At 40.4% G+C, this 22,842-nt stretch overlaps 1 protein-coding gene across 2 annotated transcripts; it reads left to right on the forward strand.

The window, feature by feature from the left end:
• The first annotated feature begins 374 nt into the window (after positions 1–374).
• Positions 375–22,842, forward strand: mybpha (myosin binding protein Ha). 2 transcript variants are annotated; one of them, XM_008413760.2, is made up of 14 exons: positions 375–607; positions 1,749–1,811; positions 1,979–2,044; positions 10,838–10,972; positions 11,375–11,542; positions 16,100–16,188; positions 16,298–16,493; positions 16,777–16,916; positions 17,046–17,205; positions 17,990–18,126; positions 20,119–20,305; positions 20,432–20,483; positions 22,343–22,377; positions 22,560–22,842. In XM_008413760.2, the coding sequence occupies exons 1-12, from the start codon at positions 406–408 to the stop codon at positions 20,458–20,460; spliced, it is 1,572 nt and encodes a 523-aa protein (XP_008411982.1). In that variant the 5' UTR covers positions 375–405; the 3' UTR covers positions 20,461–20,483; positions 22,343–22,377; positions 22,560–22,842. The 2 variants fall into 2 exon arrangements, with proteins under 2 accessions (XP_008411982.1, XP_008411983.1); XM_008413761.2 differs by lacking the exon at positions 1,749–1,811.

A 22,842-nucleotide genomic window follows, 5' to 3' on the forward strand; every position in this document is an offset into this window, starting at 1 on the left:
CAATGGTTTCTCAAGCATGAATGAAAGACTCAAAACACAGGTATGTTTTTCATGCAGGAATAACGTGATATAAATCTCACAATAGTTGATTTTACATAATACTACTCCTTTAAATAACATAACTTTCCAACTTAAATAAAAACCTAGACTCAAAAAGGAGTATATATGTGGATGTATACGGAATTGTATTTGAACTTGAGTTTCAATTTATTTTCTTGGTTTTATGCTGTAGCCTTTAGTCTTTTATCTGGAAGAAGACCCGCAGACATAAAGATGGGGCTGTGAAGAGGAGGTGGGTGGAGTTACCCCACCACCGCTCTCCCCCTCCCCACATACTCTAAGTATATATAAATTTCACTGGGGACTCCGTTCCACCCTCATACAGACTCTATCAGTGTGTCAGCAATGCCGAGTAAACCTGCGCCTATGAAAAAGCCTCCAGCCAAAAAGGCTGCGGAGAAAGCACCTGAGCCTGCTCCGGAACCTGAACCTGAACCTGAACCTGCCCCACCTGCTGAGGCTCCACCTGCTGAGGCTCCAGCCGAGGGGGAAGCGGCTCCTGCTGCCCCGACTGACAACAGCCCTGCAGCTGAGGGAGCTGCTCCAGGTAAAACAAAAAAATAAAAATCCTGCAAGTGGAGGGAAGGGAAAGCCTTTTTTGTGTTTTTTTTTAACAATGAAAGTAATAATGCATTTTTGTTCAACTATATTGTGCAGCTTTTAAGATGTCAAAGGATCTGATCATTCATCTGAACATTGCAACACAAAGTACAAGTGGTTTTGGTCAACATTTTTTTTTGGGGGGGGGGGTTTCACACAGTAAAATATATTCATCTTTTTCTTGTTCTGCCACCATTCTCATCACCAAACCTCAGCGGTTATTCTTGTCATTGGTGGGTTTAATAGAATGGCTTATGCAGAATTTGGTTGCTAATCTCATTAAGCACCAGAGTGATGGGGAAACAAAAAGTTCACACATAAACTATAATGCAGAATGAATGATTACTGAAAGGACAGTAAGACACAGTGTGTCATATTTCTAACATTTTATAGAATATTTCATTCCTGTACACATATCCAAAATGCCCACTATTCATCTTTCAGAACAAACAAATAAATGTCTATTCTATTCGAAATTTACCGTGCTTCTATAGATTCAACCATTTCTCTAATGCAGTGGTTCTTAACCTTTTTTGAGGTACCGAACCCCCCAGTTTCATATGCGCATTCACCGAACCCTTCTCATTCCCCCCTCCGCCGACACACAAAATACTTTGCGGTATTCTGATTTAGTAATGTAATTATATTCGCTGTGTTACCACCCCCACACCACTAGAGGCAGTACCAACCCCGAAAAGATGCGACTAAGGAGCAGATTTAGACTATAGAATTTGGTAAAAATGGCGAGTTTTGCTGACACAAGCTCAAATCCATGCTGAGTGGAACTCCTTCAATCAGTGATTGGCTAAGCAATGTAAAGTGATCCTCTGCAGCAAGTGATGGCAAAGCGGCGCGTCATCACAACTTCACACAAGTGTGTCTTTACCTCCGCTGCAGAGGCTCCGCCGAACCCCTGGGGTTCTATCGAACCCAGGTTAAGAACCATTTCTCTAATGCTCTTGCTGCTGCTTTGCTTCAATAGCTCCTGTGTTGAACAAATGACCAAGATTTTTTTTTTTTTTTTTTAAAGATTAAAACATGAAATAAATGTCACTAACTGGCTTTCCTGAATGGAATTTGAATGCTAGCTGCTGCTCCCATTGCTGAAGACAGTGCTGTGCTTCCTGCTGCAGATGCTCCAACAGATGCTGGTAAACATAAAATATGCTTTGTGCAAGAAATAATGATGCAGATGGTTATGTGATTTGTGCTGCAAGATTTGTGTACAAGTTTGACATTAGAAGATTTAGAAAGCAGGCTAAGATCTCCCTATGTGGAGTAGAGGTTGTTGGTAAACCTTTGGCTTGTTTAATTCCAGCTGCTCCAGCAGAAGTTGCTGCAGTTGAGGAACCACCTAAAGCCCCAACACCCCCTCCTCCCGCAGGTAACCTGACAATACCTGACAACTTGCTGTGCAACAAGTTTTATTATAATTTTTTTTCTGTGTGTGTGTGTGTGTGTGTGTGTGTGTGTGTGTGTGTATTGTAGTCTTCCAGCTGTTATTATTGTTTCGACTTCTTGTACTACTTTTTCGCTATGCAACGCCACAAAAAATTAACAGACCACTGAAAAATGATCAGTTTCTCTGATTTTACTTTTTATATGTTTGAGTAAATTGAATATTGTTCTTTGATTCTATGTACTACTGACAACATGTTTCTGAAATTCCAAGCAAATATCTAGTATTTATTAGCAGAAAATCAGAAATGTATAAAGTACTCGGGGACCACTTCTCTATTATTACACATCCACGTTTGTAGAATACGGAACAAATCGCTACATACGGGACGCTACATTTAACAGCCAATTACAGGACAGTTCTGTATTTTATGGGACAGGTGGCAACCCTACTGCCGTCTGGCTCAGTTACTGCTTCCTCGGTCTCTGGTGAATCATGAACAGCTGCAGACTTTTTGCTTCTTTAGCTCTTTATCATGCAGCCATCAAGCTGACTGGTTAGAAATAAGAGAGCCGCCGGGATTTGAGCCGTAAGATGAATTATCCGGCTGAAAGTGACAACATCTCTATAGTAATTGTTACTTGATTAGCTGGGTAAGAAGCTGTTTTCACTCAACAAACATATAAAAGATGCTGCAAGTGTGCATTTTGGGATTGTGTGTGTTGTAACACATGACCTGCAGGGTGATCTGCACAAAGCAGCAGACCATCAAAGGTTCACTTGAAGGACTTTATGATTCCTCTTGGTGTTTGTGTGTAACGTGGACACCAGAATTGTGGTAGATGACTGCTAATCACAATGCTAGGCGGTCAAGAGGTCATGGTCAGTGACTTGAAAACAGAGCAAAAACAAAGGCTGGAGTGTGTGTTTGTGTTTCTGTTTTTACCTTCTTCGGTAAGACACCAGTCATTGTGGTGAACCAAAAAAAAAAAGCTTCTCCAGACTCTGAACAGTTTCTTCTTCACAGCTTCTTCATCACACTCCAACATGAATGTGCGCATACGCAGTTGCATATCTCATACACACAGGATGCGTTCTTGTGCGTGTGTGTGTGTGTGTGTGTAAACTTGCATGTGACCTATAGAGGACTATTATAGCCATTTCTACCAACAGTTGGAGGTCTTTTGTGGAACATGAGGACAATTTCCTGATGCTCTTGTTTTTCCAAGTAGAATGTGTTCAAATAAGAAGGATTATTTGTTTAGTGGCATGCCTTTAAACTGTCCCCAGTTGTCATGGTTACCTGCCGTTATCTTGCTGTATTAGTGTAGTATATTTGGGGAAAATAGGTTGGGCATGCAGAGATCTGCAAGCTAATAATTTACTATGCCAAAAAAATGCATCCCCCTGCTAACATGGAGAAATAAAGAGTTAAGAGGGATTTCACCTTTTCTACATAACAAGAGTGGTTCTATGAACTTCTGGTATGAGTTTAATATAAATAGAATAATATTTGGGGAAAATATATAAGGCATGCAGATATCGGCAAGCTAATAATTTGCTATGCCAAAAAATGCATCTCCCTGCTGTCTTGAGAAATGAAGAGTTAAGAGGGATTTCACCTTTTCTACGCAATGACACTTGTTCTCTGAGCTACTGTTATAAGTTTCATATCAATAGGACAGTAGACAGGGGATGCAAATATTGGCAGGATTAGAAATTAAAACGTATCCCCCTCCTACATTAATAGATTAAACAGTTAACCCTTGCGCGTGCGAAGACTAAGGCAAACGTACGAGGACTGAGGCAAATGATACTTGATATGGGTGTGGGGTCGGTTGGACCCCATTTGTAAACACAAGGATTAATCAATATAAAATGTTCTACACAATGGGCCTCTGTTTTGTTATGCATTAAGCTATTATGGTGTTAAAAGAAAAAGCAGGGAATTTCAAACCATTAGTGGAGAACGTTTTCGTTAGAAACAGACTGTAAAACATTCGATTTATATGTTGTAAAAACCGTATTTATTTCAATTAATCCGCAAAATAAAACCCACCATTTTCGGGCTTACATGGTTAAGAAATATGGTAATATTACGAATATCTTTAAAAGATTTCCCACCAGTGGGAATCTCCTCCCTTTTCCCTCTATTCTGTGACTTGGCTAGGATCAGTAGCTAATGCTAATCAGTAGCTTCTGCTCCTAGCTACTGATCAGTAACTAGGATCTGATCAGTAGCTCGGATCCTAGCTAAAAACATCTATTTAAACAACTCGCACCACAACCTTAAACTGCAAACCCTGACTATGCTATCTAGAAATTATGCCCCACCGCTGTGAGGGGGAGACTTAGTCGAAATGTGTATTGCCCAGGATCGCAGATCAAATAGAATATTGATCCTTATTAAACCTTGCTGACGCCATCTGGCGTGTGAGTGTGGTTACCCCTCAGTTTGATGTCTGGTTTTCCGTATCCTCCACCTCCGTTGGCGTGTGGAAGAGGAAGCGATTACCGCGGTGGAAAATCCTCATCTTTGCTGGGAATATCAGTCCAAAGTTGATATTGCGGTTACGGACCGCAGTGAAGTTTGCTTCAAGTTGGATATTCACTCTCCGCGGAGTAAGCGACGTTTAGCTCAAGGTTGATCCGATTTATTAACGCTAATAGTTTTGGATGGATTATTAATAATGAGATAAGTGAGATGGGAATAAATCATTATTTAATTAGTCCTGTGGTGAGTATTCCTGATACTCCACCTTGGTTAAGTGGAAAAGCTGACGTTGATTTAAGCTTATTGGAAAAAGGCAGACAAATAGACAAAAGAGAGATGGAAAGGTATATATGCCCTGCGACAGACTGGCGACCTGTCCAGGGTGACCCCGCCTCTCGCCCGGAACGTTAGCTGGAGATAGGCACCAGCAACCCTCCTGACCCCACTGAGGGACAAGGGTGTAAGAAGATGGATGGATGGATGGATGGATGGATGGATGGATGGAAAGGTATATAAAGAAAGAATATGCTGAGTATTTACAAGTATAAACAGATGCTTCTAAATTGTTAAATGATAAAATTGGAATAGCATTTATAATTCCGGACTTAAGTATTATGAAAAATAAAAGAGTAACAGATAGATTGACAGTTTACACAGGTGAGCTAATGGCTATATTAATGGCTCTAGAATGGAGTGAGGAAACTAGAAAGAAGGAAATATTGATTTGTTCAGATTCAAGTAGTGCATTAATATGTATTATAGAACAGAATTCAGAAACAAGACAAGATATCATATTGGATATTAATCAATCAATTTTTAGAATTAAAAAATATGGATCCCGGGTTAAGTTAATTTGGATTCCAGCTCATATTGGAATAGTAGGAAATGAGTTGGCGGATAAATTTGCTAAGAGTGCAGCAAATGAGGTTAAATGTATAAGTAAAATATATATTAAAAAGAAATGGCAGGAACTATAGAGAAGAAAAGGCAATATTTTGTTATAGCATTAAAAAAAAAAGTAGGGGAATGTAGGGAAGGTAATAGGAATAAAAAAGAAGAGGATGTTGTATCCAGATTAAGGTTTGGGCATAGGGGGCTAAATAGTACTATGAAAATAATTAATAAACATAGTACAGGTTTGTGTAGTTATTGTGGAGAGTCAGAAACAGTGCAGCATATTTTTCTATAATGTAGTAAGTATAGTCGGGAAAGAGGTGTTAATCAGAGAGTTAAATAGAAATAAAAATAAATTAGATATTAAAAATTTGCTGCAAAAATTGTCTGAGGATATAGTATTTAACAGCATTTTTAGTTTTCGTAGGAAGTCAGGTATTATGGGAAGATTATAGTGATAGGACGTCTAATCTATACTCCAGTCTGGAAGGTGGCGGTAATGCACCTATAAGTTGTTTGCCAACCGCCATAAAACAAGAAGAAGAAGAAGGTGTGGGATCCAGCACATATTGGAGTAGAAGGAAACGAGAGGGCAGATAAAATGGCAAAGAGGGCAATTAAAAATCCTATTAGTTTTACAGTTAAAATAAGTAAATCTGAAGGAAAGAGTATTGTTAAAGAGAAACTGATGAAAGTATGGCAAAAAAGGTGGGATGAAGATAAAACAGGAAGATGGTTTTATAAAATTCTGAGGATTGTAGGAGAAAGGAGAAATGGAAGAAGAAATAGAAAGGARGAAAGAGTGATAACAAGGTTAAGATTTGGACATACARDACTTRATTATACACTTTTTAAAATTCAAAAACATAAAACTGGCAAATGTKATTACTGTGATWAATATGAAACCATAGAGCATGTTATATTAGAATGCMATAMATATGAAAAAGAGAGAAGATATATGRAGAGAGAGTTTGAAAGTATTAAGGARAAGGTTAATGTATTAGATATATTGAGGAAGAGTTTAGGGAGTAAACGTATGCAAATAATTATTTGATTTCTAAAGAAAACTAAATTATTTCATAGAATTTAATTATAGTGTGTTTGTGAGTGAAGGCATGATATACAAAGTTGTGCACAAGTATGTGTTTTTACATGTGAATGTGTGAGTGTATGTTTAGATAAAATTTATGATAGAATATATGTATAAATATTTAAACCATCACGAACCACACTTCATACCAGTAAGTGGCGGTAATGCTACTAACAGTTTGTTGCCAACCGCCATAAAACCGACGAGAGAGATAGATATGTCATGACTGTGTTGTAACACGGTTGGATCTGTGGATTAATTTTCTTTGTTTGGGTAACAAAATCCTACCTAAGATCAGTAGCTGTTAAAGATCAGTAGCTGTTAAAGATCAGTAGCACTGCTAGCGGACGTTTAGTGAAACATGGAGCAGAAAACTGATGTCTCACCACATACGTTGGGTGGCACCAGTGGTGGAGAAAGTACTCAAAAAATTTACTTAAGTAAAAGTACAMATACACAGACAAAAATGTACTCAAGTAAAAGTAAAACTACCACATTAACATTTGTACTTAAGTAAAAGTAAAAAAGTACTGGCTTTTAAAAATACTTAAGTATTAAWAGTAAAAGTGCTTGCTGAATGGATTACCTAATCGCTAATATCATTAAGTGTCCCGATCATATTTAATTTTAATACATTAGAAATGTGCCATTTTAATGAACAATGCCACAAATAAAGCATGTTATTATGTTTACTCTCTGTAACATAGTTTAGACTTAGATATGTGATTCTATGCATCATAATTTCAGGGATGGAAACATCTTGTCTCCTGTCCTAACAGCATGAACTTCATTAGTGACATTTATTTAGAAAGAAATCCAACTGAAAGGGGATGTAAAGAAGGTGTGTGGGGGGAGGACATGCGACCAAGGAGCCATGTAGCAGAGTTGTAGTCAATACCATCGAACCCCAGACCAAGACCAGCGCCCTGTGCTACGTGACACAATAAAATTAAGTGCACCTATCAAAATTGGTTTTCAGATTGATCTGAAAGATCCACATTCCCATAAAAACACCTAGATATTAAATACATAACATGAACTTCACTTTTTTTGCCACTTTTTTTTTTTTTCAAAAGTGGCATTTATTTTGAAAGAAATCCAACAGAAAGGGGATGGAAAGAAGGTGGGTGGAAGAGGATAGGCAACCAAGGAGCAACACTGCTCAAGAATGTTGATTGAGCAGTGTTGTAGTCAAGACCACCTACCCAAGACCAAGTCAAGACCAGCACCCCGCGCTACGTGACACAAAAAAATTAACATTTACCTATCAAAATTACTTCTCAAATTGATCTGAAAGATCCACATTCCAAACTAGATATTAAATACTTAGAGCTGAAATAAATTTAATCAGTAAAGATCCATCCAGAAGAATCGGATCGTTTCTGAATGTCATATCACTATATTGCACTTTGGTACCAGCGTTGTCCCATATATGCGACACCTCAGTCAACACATCAACACAATAATTCAGTGCATGAGTGACAACTTTTTTCATACAGCTAGCTTTTTCGTACAGCTAGCTTTGCTAGCATCACGTCCACGGAGCTTACCTTCCTTTAACCAGGATCAACTAAGCGACTTGATTCTCTGGAACCAGGATCAGCTAAGCGACCTGATTCCCTAGAACTAGGATCAGCTTAGCGACCTGATTCCCTAGAACTAGGATCAGCTTAGCGACCTGATTCCCTAGAACCAGGATCAGCTAAGTGACCTGATTCCCTAGAACCAGGATCAGCTAAACAACCTGATTCCCTAGAACCAGGATCAGCTTAGCGACCCAATTCCCTTGAACCAGGATCAGCTTAGCGACCCAATTCCCTTGAACCAGGATCAGCTAAGCAACCCGTTTCTCTGGAATCAGTATCAGCAAAGTGACCTGTTCCTCTGGAACCAATTTCAGCAAGGTGGCCAGTTTTACCAGAACAACCCGAGGGATACCAGCATGGTATTATGGATTTAGTGCATCCATTCTGGTATCCAGTACCTCAGAGTTTATGTTCGATACATGGTCTTGAAAACTGTACCTACCTTTTTACCGACTTTTCGGAGAGCTGGATCTGGTTCCTGGATCTCCTGGTGCTCCTCAGTCGGCTGTCGAGCCAATCTTTCCCTTAGCCCAGCACTTTCAGACATTAAAGTCTTGTTTTGCTGCCTAAGGTACTCAATCTCCTCGCAGTCTCTGTTAAAGTGGCTCCGGATATCGCCCAACTCCTCTGAAAGACTCTGCAGGCCTTCGGATCGCCTTTGAATGCACAGATATGCCCTTTTCAGGTTCATCCGAAGCCTCAGGAGTCTTTTTTTCAGAGTCTGTCGAGCTTCTTCCAGGCAACGCACCTCAGCTCTCATGTCCTCATGTTTAAGCTGTGTGCTTTCTAGCTCTACACAAAAGCACATGATTTGAGCTCTAAGTGCATCGTTCTCACTTGCTAACATGTCACAGTTAGCTTGCAAGACCGATTGCCTGGATCTCCTGCCAGGTTTGGAGCACTTGATGGTCCGTCGGAGATCGTTGTTTTCCATCTCCGATTCTTCAGGGGTCGTGTCCTCAGAACTTTGGTCCGTCGACAGGCTAGACTGATCTTCATCCCTACATCGATAACAGCCACTGTGTGCCATGTTTTAAATTAAACCGTGTTTTAGAAAAACAGAATAAAACAGCAGGACTTTTTCTTCCAACTTTGTTCGCTTGTAGCACAAATGAGTTGCTCTGGAATTTTGGAATAAAAGGAGTGATGTCAGTGATGTCACAGACAATGAGTGACATCTCTGTCAAGAGAATGAGTGACATCACTGGTTCAGGTCAAAGCCAGTAGAAGCCTGTTTTGCGTGGGTGTGTATCCTGTATTTGATGCATTGTGGGGACTATTTTCCTGGCAAATATTACATTGTGGGCGGACTCTGCTCCCAAAGAAGAAATACTGTTTTTGGGTTTGGGGTAAGGTGTGAATTGAGTTTTGGTCAGAGTTAGAGTGAATGGGAGTCAATGGAAAGTCTCTGCAAAGATAGCGAGACAAAAGTGTGTGTGTGTGTGTGTGTGTGTGTGTGTGTGTGTGTGTGCGTGTGCATGCGTGTGTGTGCGTGTGTGAGTGAGTGAATGCATTGAGCAGTCAGAAATAGACTGTAAGAAAATCAATGCTCCTCTGCCAGTGGCGCTGGGAGCTGTATCCTCGACAATAGAGGGACTGTCCTGTTTCCTGCACCCCAGAGGGAGAGTGTGCGTGGGCGTGTGTGTGTGTGTGTGTGTGTGTGTGTGTGTGTGTGTGTGTGTGTGTGTGTGTGTGCGTGCGTGCGTGTGTGTGTGTGTGTGTGTGTACTTTGGCTGCTTTCTCACTTTTAGTCCAGCAGTTGAAAATTTTTAGTGGAGTGATGCACTAAAAAATGGTCAGGTATGGGGAAAAAAAAAAAAAAACTCAAAAGGATTGATGTCTATATATTTCAGCTGCGTCAATCATTTCCGTGATCATAGGTATATAACGGCAAGTAGTTTACTTTTGCAAACGTTTGTGAAAGACAGGGTTGCTCTCGGGAGCTCACTGAAATCCAGAGTAGCACCGACATGATAAATCCGACTAATCGTATCTTACACAAACCCCTTCACACCTAGGAACCTACCACTTAGTGACTGCAGTCATTAAGTGGTAGGTCATTAAGCGGAACCTGGTAGGTTCATTAAAAGTGGAACCTATACCACTGCAGTGGTAGGTTCCTGGCAACAAGTTCAGTCGTCTGCTTTCTTGGCTATTAAATATCCCACTAGCATCAACTGTGACATTATAACAAGGTGGAAACAAATGGGAATGACAGCAACCGGTCAGATGCTCAGGTCCATGTTGCACAAAGGTTGCCAACTTTATTCAATGTTACCGCAGACATCCAAACTCTATGTTCTTAGCTCAAGACTTCATGACAGCAGCACGATTCATTCCATCACCAGATGCAATGCAGGCACTATGCAGATATATAGCATTGTGCCAAGTGTTAACTAGCTTTGTCAAATAAAGCTAGTTAGCTTTAGTTAAAATGTCAAATAAAATGTGGACATTTTTTATACACATTTAAGTTACTTTTAAACAACCCATTTATTGCACTCAATGGCTTCATCTTTGTCTCCCAGTTGCAATTTGTTTGTAACTGAATAAAAAATTTTAGCGATTAAGCTCTAAGGTTTCAAACAAATGAGATATTTGAAAGGACATGCTGTAAGAAAAATAATACTGGCCATGTAAGCATGTTGTGAAAACTGAAAAATTGCTCCCTACAGCTTGTGTTTCTATCTTTCTAATCCACTTATGCCTCACAGTCCCCAGCAGCGCTCCTCTGGATGTGGCTGTAGATGACGTGAATGACACCAGCCTCACCATCAAGTGGAAAACACCGGAGAATGTTGGTAGCTCCGGCTTGAGTGGATACACTGTCGAGTACCGCAAGGATGGAAGTAAGTGTATAAAGAGTGTGTGTGTTTATGTGTGAGGCTGCACCTGTCCCCAGAGTGTCAGGAGGCAGATAGATTTGTTGCCGGGCCCGGACCGAATACGGCCAACACAAGTTGACCGGCTGTCGCTGTATCCTTTGACACTGCTTTTAGAAGTGCTCCTTTGCTCAGATGACAGCATGCCGTCTAAGGTTTCACCGTGTTGGTTCTTACTGTACCTTCTCTTGGACAGGTTGTTTGTAGAATTGTGTCAACAGGTGACAAACTAATAAAAGTGTCCAATAAATTTTCAGAAGGAGAATCCGATTTTTGTGGATGTATTTCAAATTGATTTTTGATGCAATCACCACATAGAACTAAAAGTAAAAATCGACCCATACTGATGCAGAATATGTTCCTCTGTAGCAACCGACTGGATTGTAGCTAATGCGGAGTTGACCGTGGCTGACCGCTGCTGTATCAGAAACCTGGCAACCGGAGACCTGCTGCATGTCCGCGTTGTGGCTGTAAACCCAGGTGGCTGCAGTGAACCTGGGCTGCTTCCAGAGCCGGTGCCCATCCGGGAGGTTGGCGGTGAGTTACTGTTAGGGTTACACAATTTACAGTGAAAGAACTTTTTTTTTTTTTATTTGACTCTTTGCAGCTTCACATAAGTTTATTCTATTAGAGAAGAAACGCTAGCTAAATTTAGCTGTTTCTTTTAAACTTTTTTTTTTCTTGGACACAATTGTGTTATTACCAGTGGTGGAGAAAGTACTCAAAAAATTTACTTAAGTAAAAGTACAAATACACAGACAAAAATGTACTCAAAAGTAAAACTACCACATTAACATTTGTACTAAAGTAAAAAAGTACTGGCTTTTAAAAATACTTAAGTTTTAAAAGTAATAGTACTTGCTGAATGGATTACCTAATCGCTAATATCATTAAGCGTACCGATTGTATTTAATTTCAATACATTAGAAATGGGCCATTTTAATGAACAATGCAACAGATAAAGCATGTTATTATGTTTACTCTCTGTAACATAGTTTAGACTTAGATATGTGATTCTATGCATCATAATTTCAGGGATGGAAACATCTTGTCTCCTGTCCTAACACAGCATGAATTTCACTTTTTTTTTGCCACTAGTGGCATTTATTTTTAAAGAAATCCAACAGAAAGGGGATGAAATGAAAGTGGGTGGGGGAGGACAGGCAACTAAGACCACCTACCCAAGACCAAGTCAAGACCAGCACCCCGCGCTACGTGACACAAAAAAATTAACTTTTACCTATCAAAATTGCTTCTCAAATTGATCTGAAAGATCCACATTCCCACAAAAAACTAGATATTAAATACTTAGAGCTGAAATAAATTTAATCAGTAAAGATCCATCCAGAAGAATCGGATCATTCCTGAATGTCATATYRCTATATTGCACTTTGGTCACAGCGTTGTCCCATATATGCGACACCTCAGTCAACACCTCCACACAATAATTCAGTGCATGAGTGACAACTTTTTTTCATCGCAAGTGCAACATGTGTCTCTGTACAGCTAGCTTTGCTAGCATCACTTCCACAGATCTTACCGTTCTTTCCTTCCAAGTGACGCTAAAAGTTGGACGAAGTCCCCACCGTCTGTGAAAGCAAAGTGCTGCTGATTTTACATGTCGCCATATCGATTTATGCAGCGCTATTATATTACTGATGATTAGACAGACATCGCCTCCCGCTCAGAGGAAACCACTGCGCATGTCTTGGAGCTTCGCGTGCGAGTAAAGGGGGAGGCGATGGGTGACAAGAGACATGTAAATCACGTTATTGCTTGGATTTCACGGCGCCACCTTAAATCCCTGAACTTCACATTTTAACGGAAAAAAAGAGCAACGCGACTTGGATGTAACGAGTAACGCGACAGTTTTGTAGAAATGTAGTGAAGTAGAAAGTACAGATACTTACTGTAAAATGTAGTGGAGTAAAAGTAGAAAGTATCCATTATTAAATCTACTTAAGTAAAGTACAGATACACGAAAACTGTACTTAAGTACAGTAACGAAGTACTTGTACTTGTAGTTACTTACCACCACTGGTTATCACAAAATATTTTTTGCACACAGCCACTTTCTTAAGAATTTCCTTGGTGTTGAACTCATTTATGACTTATCTGTTGAGTTTCCTCTGATAGCTGTAACATATGACCTATCCTTAAAATACTCCTGTTGCAAACAGAGAGGCGGAGGTGGTATGAAGTGCCGGCGTCTGATGGGTTGCACAGATGTAAAGACGTAAATCCTACGGGTGCTGACAAGAGCTTTCATTGGTTGTAGATCAAACTGTCACTTGAATGTCTCCAAAAGTAACTGCATTTTTTATTGATAACGACACTTTAAAAAAAAATTAATTTAATCAGTAGTAGCAAGCTGTGATCATCATATCCTAAAGAATGAACATAGTGGGGGGGGAAAAGCCTTCACGTGTGAAAAAATAAAAAAAAAATCCAGATTTATACAAAATTAACACAAATGGATGTGGATGTCAACATCATCCCTACTGAAAGTGACAAGTGAAAACTCCATCTGCTGACCTGGGTGGCTGCCGCGGGGGGAGACTAGCTTTACGATGGCTGGCACTATCGGTCTCAAGGGTGATTTATGGTCAGTCTCAGTCAGGCAAAGGAAAACATTTGGGTAATGAGCCTTTTGGCTGCCATGCCACTCACCACCAACAGGCCTCGTCAGTGCAGATTCACAGCCCATTTATTTATGGGACTGCTGCTCTAGCTGTCCTTATATATCTCACTTTGACCTAATGACATTATTCATGCAAAGTAAATAGGCTCAGCCTATGTAACAGTTGAGATGTTTGTCTTTCTAGCAGCGTGTGGTCGTCTGCAAAATACCTATATATTTTTTTCAGGATGTTAAGATAAAATGAGAAGGTGATATTTTACACAAGTGAGACATTTTTATTGAAATAGGATTTGACTAAATCTCTGACTAAATTCTCCAATTAATTAATGTGTGTGTGAGGCCGTTTCAAACGTTTCCTAAAATCTACATCAGAACTGAAAGGAAACGTGTGTATTTTTAAAAAGTGCTTACTTTGTAAGAGAGGCAACTCTGAACCAGCAGAAGTGCTAATCTTTCCTGAGGTCTTTCCATTTCGCAGTGTGGTACGGTGATAAGGATCAGGACATATATTGTATTTCATGTATTTCAGAACTCTCCAGGCTGTTCACAGTAGGTAAAAAAAAGTCTTTTAGAAAAGTTTTTTTTAATGTTAAAGTCGTTCTCTCTCTATACATGCAAATGACTAACAATTGATATATCTATTGTGAGTCTGTTGCTCAAAATAGACTCACAGTCTCCCAAAACATGCAAGGAATGTAAAACCTAAGGAATATTACAATTTTCCACCGTCATGTTTGAAAGCGCACAAGTCATTGTTAAGATCGACAAGTGTCGTTTGAGACCACAGACTCCACCGCGGCATTTTGAGAGGGTGTCAAAATGTGTTGACCCGCCTAACTTATCCACTTTCAGAGACGGAGCTTTCTGTCCCCGGGCGTATTTCCTGGTTGTGGTTCAAACCACCGGGAACCCAAAGAAACCTCTGAGTGACACATACGGTCATCAAAACAAAAGCGTTGGCCAGTGGAGGGAAGCGAAACATGAGCCTAATTGATGGATTCTGGGTGGCTTGTCAGTGTTAATTTCAGCTCTGTGTTAGACACGCATTGACATGCACAGGCTGATGAAAACAGACTGTCCTACATGTGCAGAAAGCCTCCTCCAACATAGACACTTTATCCCCAGACAAAGACAGATTACACATTGTTTGTAGTCCAACCCGGCGGCCGGTAGATGTTGCAATGCTTCGCAACGCTTCTGGGCATTGCTGGCAGGTTTGGTAATTAGCGGGGCTCAGCGTTTGAGCTGCATCCTGGGGGGGCAGACCTGAGCTTCCTGAGAAATGATGGCTTCCGTTGCCAAATCCCAGCTTGATATGGTGACAAATGTAAGGATAAAGGGTGATGAGACATGCGGGGTCGCCGACAGAGAACATGGAAGGACTGATGAGGTGTGAGAGAGGACATTTTGAGTTGATCTGGCGCAGGGTTTCATGTGTCATCTAAACCCATCAGGCTTTTGAGGTATCTGCTACTTGTGCAGAATCATGGGAGGGATGCTCTTCCTGATCCTTGGCGCCCAACCTGAACAAATTAGCCAGCGTGGTAGCTGCGTAGGTGTTCCACAAATTCCCACCCATGATGTCATTTCATCCCTGTCACAGTATCCAAATAAAAGTGCAACTGTGCATGTTTTACCTGTATTTAGCTGCGACATTTGACCTCGCTGAGGAGTTAAACATTATGACGTCTTCTTGCCTTTGCACATAGTGTAGAGGAGAGAGGTGTGTGAGGGTTCAGCCAAGGTTTTCTTCTCACCAAAGCTATTTTGGGCTCTGCTGGATAAAAGGTTCTTCCTCTTTTGCATCTCTTTGCCCAGATACAGTAGTTTTGATTAGCCATTCAGAAACTGTATCGCTCGGGAATGTTACTGTAACTTCATTATGAGTGTGGGATTTAAATTTTTCTTCCTAAAACACAGAAAAAGGTGTACAATTTCACCCTTTTTCTATTTCAATTTACCATAAAAACGGTATTATCAATTATGAAAAAAAAAACACAATCTAGATTTTGTAGGATTTGGATATATGGTAAATTGGGACAGAGTTTGTATGAAGTGTTTTATTTGCACTTGTATATTTCACAACATATCAAATAAAACTGGGAAATTTTCTCACAGCAATAGACTCTCCCAAAACATGAACAAAATTTAAACTTAAGCAATATTATGTTTTTTCACTGTCATATTTGAAAGTATTTTGTTTTTATTAAGTGTGCTGCCTGACAGCAACACACTCAGTCATTCTCCTGTGTGAGCTTTGCCTCGCAATGTCTGGTCTATTTATGTCTCGTTGACTTGCCGTTTTGAGGCGATGTGGTTCCCGCAGACCTGAAGAGGAAACACTAAACACATCCCAGCTTTCACAAAGACTACTAGAATAATATTTGAGTAGTTTGTAGCAGTAATAAGTAAATGGATAACCAGAAAAAAACATAGTTGTCTCAATTTTTCAGACAGACCCAAGATCCGCTTGCCTCGTTTGCTCAGGTCCCGCTATGTAGGGAAAGTCGGACAGCAGATCAACCTGGTCATCCCGTTCGTTGTAAGCTAGCAACCCATACTAAAGCCAACAGATCATACTAGGGCATAAAAGAGAGAGAGAAAAACTAAAGCTGTATTTTGTGTTTCTCCTTCGTTTTCCGATCCGTCAGGGGAAGCCCAAACCTGCAGTGTCATGGCTGAAGGATGGACAGCCTTTGGACACCAAGAGGGTCAACATCAGGAACAGCGACAGGGACAGCATCTTGTTCATCCGCAGTGCTCAGAGGGAGGACTCTGGCGTTTACGAGATGACGCTGAAAGTGGAAAGCATTGAAGACAAAACAACCATCAACCTTCAGATTGTAGGTCAGTCTTATGCTCCGTGTCTTGCTTTGACAATCCCACCAACCATTCATAGTAAAGACAGGAAATACGTCGATGCAATTTTCTGACTAACTGTAGATGACCACGTTAATCTGCCTCATTGACTTGCACATACAGTCTGCTTCCGGCTGCTGCTGTCAAATAAGAAAACCACATGTTAAAGACATACTTGACCTTTGACCCGTTGCTTGTTAAACCGCCTTATAAACTACTTGGCTGTGATGTGCCCTGTCAACGTTTTACTGACCCTCATTTCTGTCCTCAGACCTCCCCGGTCCACCTGCCAGTGTTAAGCTAGTAGATGCGTGGGGCTTCAATGCTGCCCTGGAATGGACTCCTCCAAAGGACAACGGCAACTCAGGCATCACTGGATACACGGTCCAAAAGGCCGACACGAAGACCGGGGTATGACTCCAGCAGCGGCATGTTTAAAGAGAAAAATTAATAAATAGAAAAAAAACCCCAGCAAGGGTGAGTCCAATTTTCCATGCACACAACTCTGAAGCAAACAACCCGCCATGTGTCCACTGACAGGAATGGTTCACGGTACTGGAGCACTACCATAGATTAACAGCCACTGTCTCAGACCTCATCATGGGTAACTCATACCTGTTCAGGGTATTTTCCGAGAACCAAGTGGGGAGGAGTGAGAACGGTGCTGTTACCAAGACTGCAGCAACAATCCAGAAAACAGGTAACTTTTGTAGATGCATGTTGTGCCATCATGACTCCACGTAAACATTTTTATGTGGGTGTAGCTTTACAGACAGGCACGCAGCGCTTGCAGCTTTGTTAATGAGCAGCAGTTAGTCACCCAGAGTCTAAAGTGAGTACTGGAGGAGTGAAAATGACCTTGGCACTGTTTTAAAATCTAAGTGGGTGCTTCTCTTGGACGGCGTACAAGTAAAACAGATTAATTTTTAGAGCCTGAAAAACCATAAAGACCCCTGACAGAGCTGCGTGTGCATGTGCAGGGATGTGTTTTACACCTTATCCTGTCAAGAAACTTTATTAGATTGTCAATACCAGGCTGTATGACGGATGTAGGCAGTGTTCGTTGATGCTCTTCTCTGTTGTGGAAAAGCATACAGGATATCAACTTATTGCACTGCACCATTTGGTTTAATACAGTCGCTTCTTTATTGTGCTTAATGAGAAAGAAATGACTGGCTGAGGCTCTTATTTCTAAAATGGATCTCTTAAGTCTAAATTATTTTTTTCCCTGTTTGGGGTTTTTCCGTTGTTATTAAATGTTAATAAAATAATCTTGCAGCATATGCTCTAATAAGACTTACTACTAAAGACTAGACAGAATCTATCTGTGACCCATAAAGTTGTTTTGCTTTTAAATTAGTGGTCTGCTTCTTATTTATTGTTGCTCGAAATTGATATTTAAGGCACTAATTTTATGCAATGCATGAAAGTATCCTTTGCCTATGCTATACACAGATACAATGATGGTTGTGTGTGTAACATAGGTATTGTCTACAAACCTCCCGAGTACCAGGAGCACGACTTCAATGAGGCACCAAAGTTTACCACGCCCCTCATCGACCGTGCAGCCACTGTGGGATACACTACCAAGCTGCTGTGTTCTGTTCGAGGATGCCCCAAGGTCAGAGATTTAGTAAAATCCTGGCTAAATGTTTGCTCCTTCTTCAAAGAATAATCAATTAAACGATACTCCGCATGGAAAGGAACTGCCCCGTTTCATTGAAGCATTGTTGTACAAAAGCAATTGCATCAACATGTGTTATAATACACTCCTGTAAGGTGTTTATTTTGAGCTCTTTGCAATAACCTTTGCTTCGTGGGACTACTTTTATTTTCTGCCGTGGATCCTGCGGCCTGTTGAGCGCCGTTGGAGAATGTACAGCAGAGAGGTATCTCCAGTAGACCGATAAGATGTTCTGCTGTCTCTGATAGAGTTTTCACGTATGGAGGAAGGGGTTACATTAGTGGCCCTAAGAGGAACACAAAGAGAAGACGGTGATAAGATGCTATGTCTACATAGATGTTCTGCTTTTTCCCTGGAGATCCTATTTTTACCTCCTGTTCAGACTGCAGTGTACTTCCCTTATCAGTGTTAATGACAGTTACTGTGCATCTGCTCTCACAGAGGTGGGAGAGACAGGTGTCTTTGGGTAACCAGTTATCTCTGCTATTTAAATGAGATTAAGTCGACACATGCTTAGAGTTGTTTGAGATTGTACTTAGGCACAAATAGCACTTTGATCCATCTTTCTATTGTATCCACATACAACAAATTTCGAATTACAATGAGAGTAGCAGTGGTACATTTGGTCCGCTTGAACTGATAACCAAGCAGTAGCGAAAAATAAAATAAAACATGCACTGTTTGTTGCAGAAATATTCATGCTCTTTTAGCTTTTTTTCATAAGTATTTCCTCACTTTCCAACCGCAAACTTCATTGTATTTTATTAGGATTTTATGTGATAGACTGACAGAAGTCAGTGCATAATTGTAAAATGTAAGAAAACTATCATGCACTTGGAAAACTACCGTATTTTCCGCACTATAAGGCGCACCTAAAAACCTTCAATTTCCTCAAAAGCCGACAGTGTGCCTTATAGTCTGGTGCGCCTTATACATGGACCAATATTGAGCCACAACAGGTCTAGCAACTACGGTAAGCAGCCGCCGACCTCATTTTCGCCCCGTAGAAGAAGAAGCGCGTGGTGCATGCTGGGATAGTTGTCAGAACGCTAGTTTGTTAATAAAGTTTGACTGACCTATCTACCTACCGACCATCTAGAATCAGGTTGTCTGCAGGTCATGTAGCACCTCGTTCTCCACGAACATGCAGTGCGCGAACGGAGAAGGGTGACCATCACCCGGCCACGCCCTGGCGTGAATGTCACAGAGACATTCTCTGTCTCTGTGAAGACAGAGAATGCGGTGGCAGCGTGTTGGTTGGTCTGTGTTACCCAGAAAGCAGTTGGGCACAATATAGCAACACCAACACCGTGAGTGAAACAATGACTGGGGCAGCCTACTATATAAAGTACTTGGGGACCACTTCTTTACACATCCACATTTGTAGAGTATGGAACAAATCGCGTCCTGTTCAGGTTCAATACGGGACTGGTGGAAACCCTAACTGTGGCGTCTATTCTATGCGCCTTATAATGCGGTGCGCCTCATAGTGTGGAAAATACGGTATCTACTACTTGTTTTGCAGAAGATGTGGAATAATACTTGGTATGTAAACACTAAGCTAAAAGAGACAGGCTCAAACAATAGATGCAATAAAGATTAAGAAGTTCACTATAAGGTCACACTCTTCCAGATGAAAAGAATGAACTTCTTCAGCTTAATTTAAAATTTAACCCTATACCTCACATTGATAGAAATAGTCTGTACAGGGGTTTTACGATGAGATGTCAGGCAGATTTTTCATCATAGCATCATTGCAGATTCCCAACATTATAATAATAAAGAAATTTGGACATTGCAGAGGAATTAGTGGAGATGTTTTTCCAAAAAAGCACAGATCCTCCGACTGGTTAACTTAAAGATAATCAGTCTGAATGCTGTGACAGAGAAATGAACAGCAATCTTAATTATCTTCCATTTGTTTTGAAGCCCAAGATCGAGTGGATGAAAAACCAAATGATCATTGGAAACGATCCCAAGTTTCGTCAGATTTCCAACCAGGGCATCTGCTCCCTGGAGATCCGCAAGCCCTGCAGCTTCGATGGTGGCGTGTACACCTGCAGAGCCAAGAACGCCCAGGGAGAAGCCATGGTCTCCTGCAAGCTGGAGGTCAAACGTATGTGTTACGAAAAAAATTCATTCAAAATTTTCCAGATTTGCATTGTTGAAAAAAAAAAGAAACTCTAAATGTAGACTCATTCATATCAAATATCGGACTAAAAATTCATCTCTCTCCAAACAGAGGTTCTTCTTTCGGAGACTCAAAAATAAAAAGGGAGACAATTAAAAAAAAGGTAAGGATTACAGTAAAGAAGAAAATGAAAATAAGCATATACAAATGATAGAAGCAGAACAGAGAAACAAATAAAACTAAGTGAACTCATTCGACCCGAGTCAGTCGAGCACAACTCTCTTTTGTGTTTCAGAGGCCATTATTGTTTAATGTTTGAAAATGAAAGAATCATTTACATAACATAGCATCTACACGTTTAAAAAATGTCTTTAAGAATCTGTTCTACAGGTCAGATTACAAATTCAAACTCATAAATGTATATTTCCCAGCATCACCAGGTTTGCCTGCTTCTCTTCTCAACTCTCCTTTCTTCTCTGTAAAAACTTTCCACTTTTGATCCTACTTCTAGACATAGTAATGTGGCACAGATTAATCAAAGTCAAATGAAATACCAAATTGGATGTTTTTCCGCTTTTCACCTTATAATACTTGGAAAACAAACCTCTTGCCTTTCAACCGGTGCAATGCAAGTATATTTAAATTCACTTCTGAAAGGCTTACCTGCACACATTTTCCCACTAACAGAATGCAACTTGAACAAATTTTAGTTCCAGGCTGCTGAAAACAACCAATTACAACGAACTACCAGATGATGACATAACTATGCTCTGCTGCGTTGCTGATGAGATGCATAAACCTGAACGAACCTACAGCTTTAAGTCTTTAAATTTAAAAATCGAGGTAAACTTTATGATCTACACGCATCTTCTCTTTTCATTGAATGATGTTGATCTTAATTGATGGGAATTTACTTGCCAAGTTCTTGTTTTGTCTTCACAAAGATCAGCACGTTTTGCAACATGCAGTGACTGTGCAATGTTCTGTCTTACGAAAGCAAAGGGTAACCAAAAGTTAAAAAAAAAACAAAAAACAAACAAACCACATGTCATGTGTTTTTTTGTGTGAACTTAAATACAAACCTAAGCCAGACAGGAACATCTTGTAGTTTAATGAGTCAGAGAAAAATACAAACATAGAAGTAGCTTGTGGCAGGACTGATGAGGAAACTCAACAAGATACAAAACCAGCAAACTCTATAGGATGATAACCTACAAAATTACAGATGTATTGAACACATAAAAGGCATGATGAAATGTCAGCTTCAATATGGTCCATTTCCTATTTTTATTTATGAAACTCAGTAAATTTCTAATGAATCCAAAGCAGTGATAATTTTTGTAACGCCCTCTACATTTAACATGCTGCAAAGTCAAAAAGTAAAAAATCAAGTTGGAATAAAAATAGTCCTTAAACTAGAAACTCATGTTCGTAAGAGCGATACGCCATGATTGGAGAACAACAAAAGGGGGCCGAGTGGATGAGGCTGGGAGTGTTCACAACGCACCCCATATTAGGTTGAGTATAGAAGTTCACAGCTTCCTTCTTGTGATTTGATTGCCGAGAGAAAACGTGCATGGCTCTAAAACATAATCTGTCCCCGAAATACTGCAGCCACGTTAGAAAGTGTCAGCAGGATGTGTGTCCATTCGGAGTAGCCGTACATGGGAGGCAGCCTTAGAGGGACAAAAGGTGAGACGGGGAGCGCCTTCGAGTGGGAAGGCATCAGTGATGTCAGAACAGCGATCCACAGCTTCTAAAAATGACTCCAGATGATCTGGCACACAGCCCAACTCATCACATTACCATGAGTTGACAGTCTGAGTGGATCGCAGCGAGAAGAGGGAAGAAGAGGCTAAGAGGGCAGAAACAGAACCAGATAATCCTCGGTGGAAAGCACATGCTGGATCTGGCCCGTAGAAATCCACGTTCATGTTTAGCAGAACATTCTCAGCTGAAGCGATTCTTAACACCTCGTGAACCCATTTAACTCATTCATGTCTATATTGTCTTTTCCATCAGTAATTTAAATGAGCAGCAGATGCCTGGGTCTTAAGGTGAGTTCGCGGCATGCATCTGTTTTGTATGATAGCAATCACATCATGGAACCTCTCTCTCTCCTGAGGGAGAAAGAAAGCCAATGAATGCTTTAATGTTGAATCCGCCGAAATCGTAGAGCTTGAGAACTTTGGGTCATTTTACTATTTCCTCACTACGTCTTATCTAACATTTCTTCCAGAGTGAGTGAAGATACTGCAGATGGCTGTGCAGAAGCACGTAGATAACGAAGACAAAGACAGGACGACATGCCAACAACCGTATATTTATCTGTACACTAAACATCTGGACTGTCCCTCTGCTTATAAAGTGCAAGACAGACATACATTACACCAACTCTTTCCATCTCATTTGGAAAAAGCTGTTTTTGACAGAGATGTATGCAAAACTACATGTAAAGCTTTTTTTTTTCCAGCTTGTGTGAAGATTTTTAACAAGCAATAAAACAAAACCAGTTCATCAGA

This window comes from Poecilia reticulata, linkage group LG7 (genome assembly GCF_000633615.1).
Source record: "Poecilia reticulata strain Guanapo linkage group LG7, Guppy_female_1.0+MT, whole genome shotgun sequence".
In the NCBI taxonomy this organism is placed as follows: domain Eukaryota; kingdom Metazoa; phylum Chordata; class Actinopteri; order Cyprinodontiformes; family Poeciliidae; genus Poecilia; species Poecilia reticulata.

What these genes read in the sequence shown, in the direction of transcription:
- mybpha (XM_008413760.2), top strand. Translation starts at nt 406, where the DNA reads ATGCCGAGTAAACCTGCGCCTATGAAAAAGCCTCCAGCCAAAAAGGCT. An exon ending in CGAGTACCGCAAGGATGGAA is followed by an intron (nt 10,973 to 11,374) that starts GTAAGTGTATAA and finishes GTTCCTCTGTAG; the next exon opens with CAACCGACTGGATTGTAGCT. An exon ending in AGCAACAATCCAGAAAACAG is followed by an intron (nt 17,206 to 17,989) that starts GTAACTTTTGTA and finishes TGTGTAACATAG; the next exon opens with GTATTGTCTACAAACCTCCC.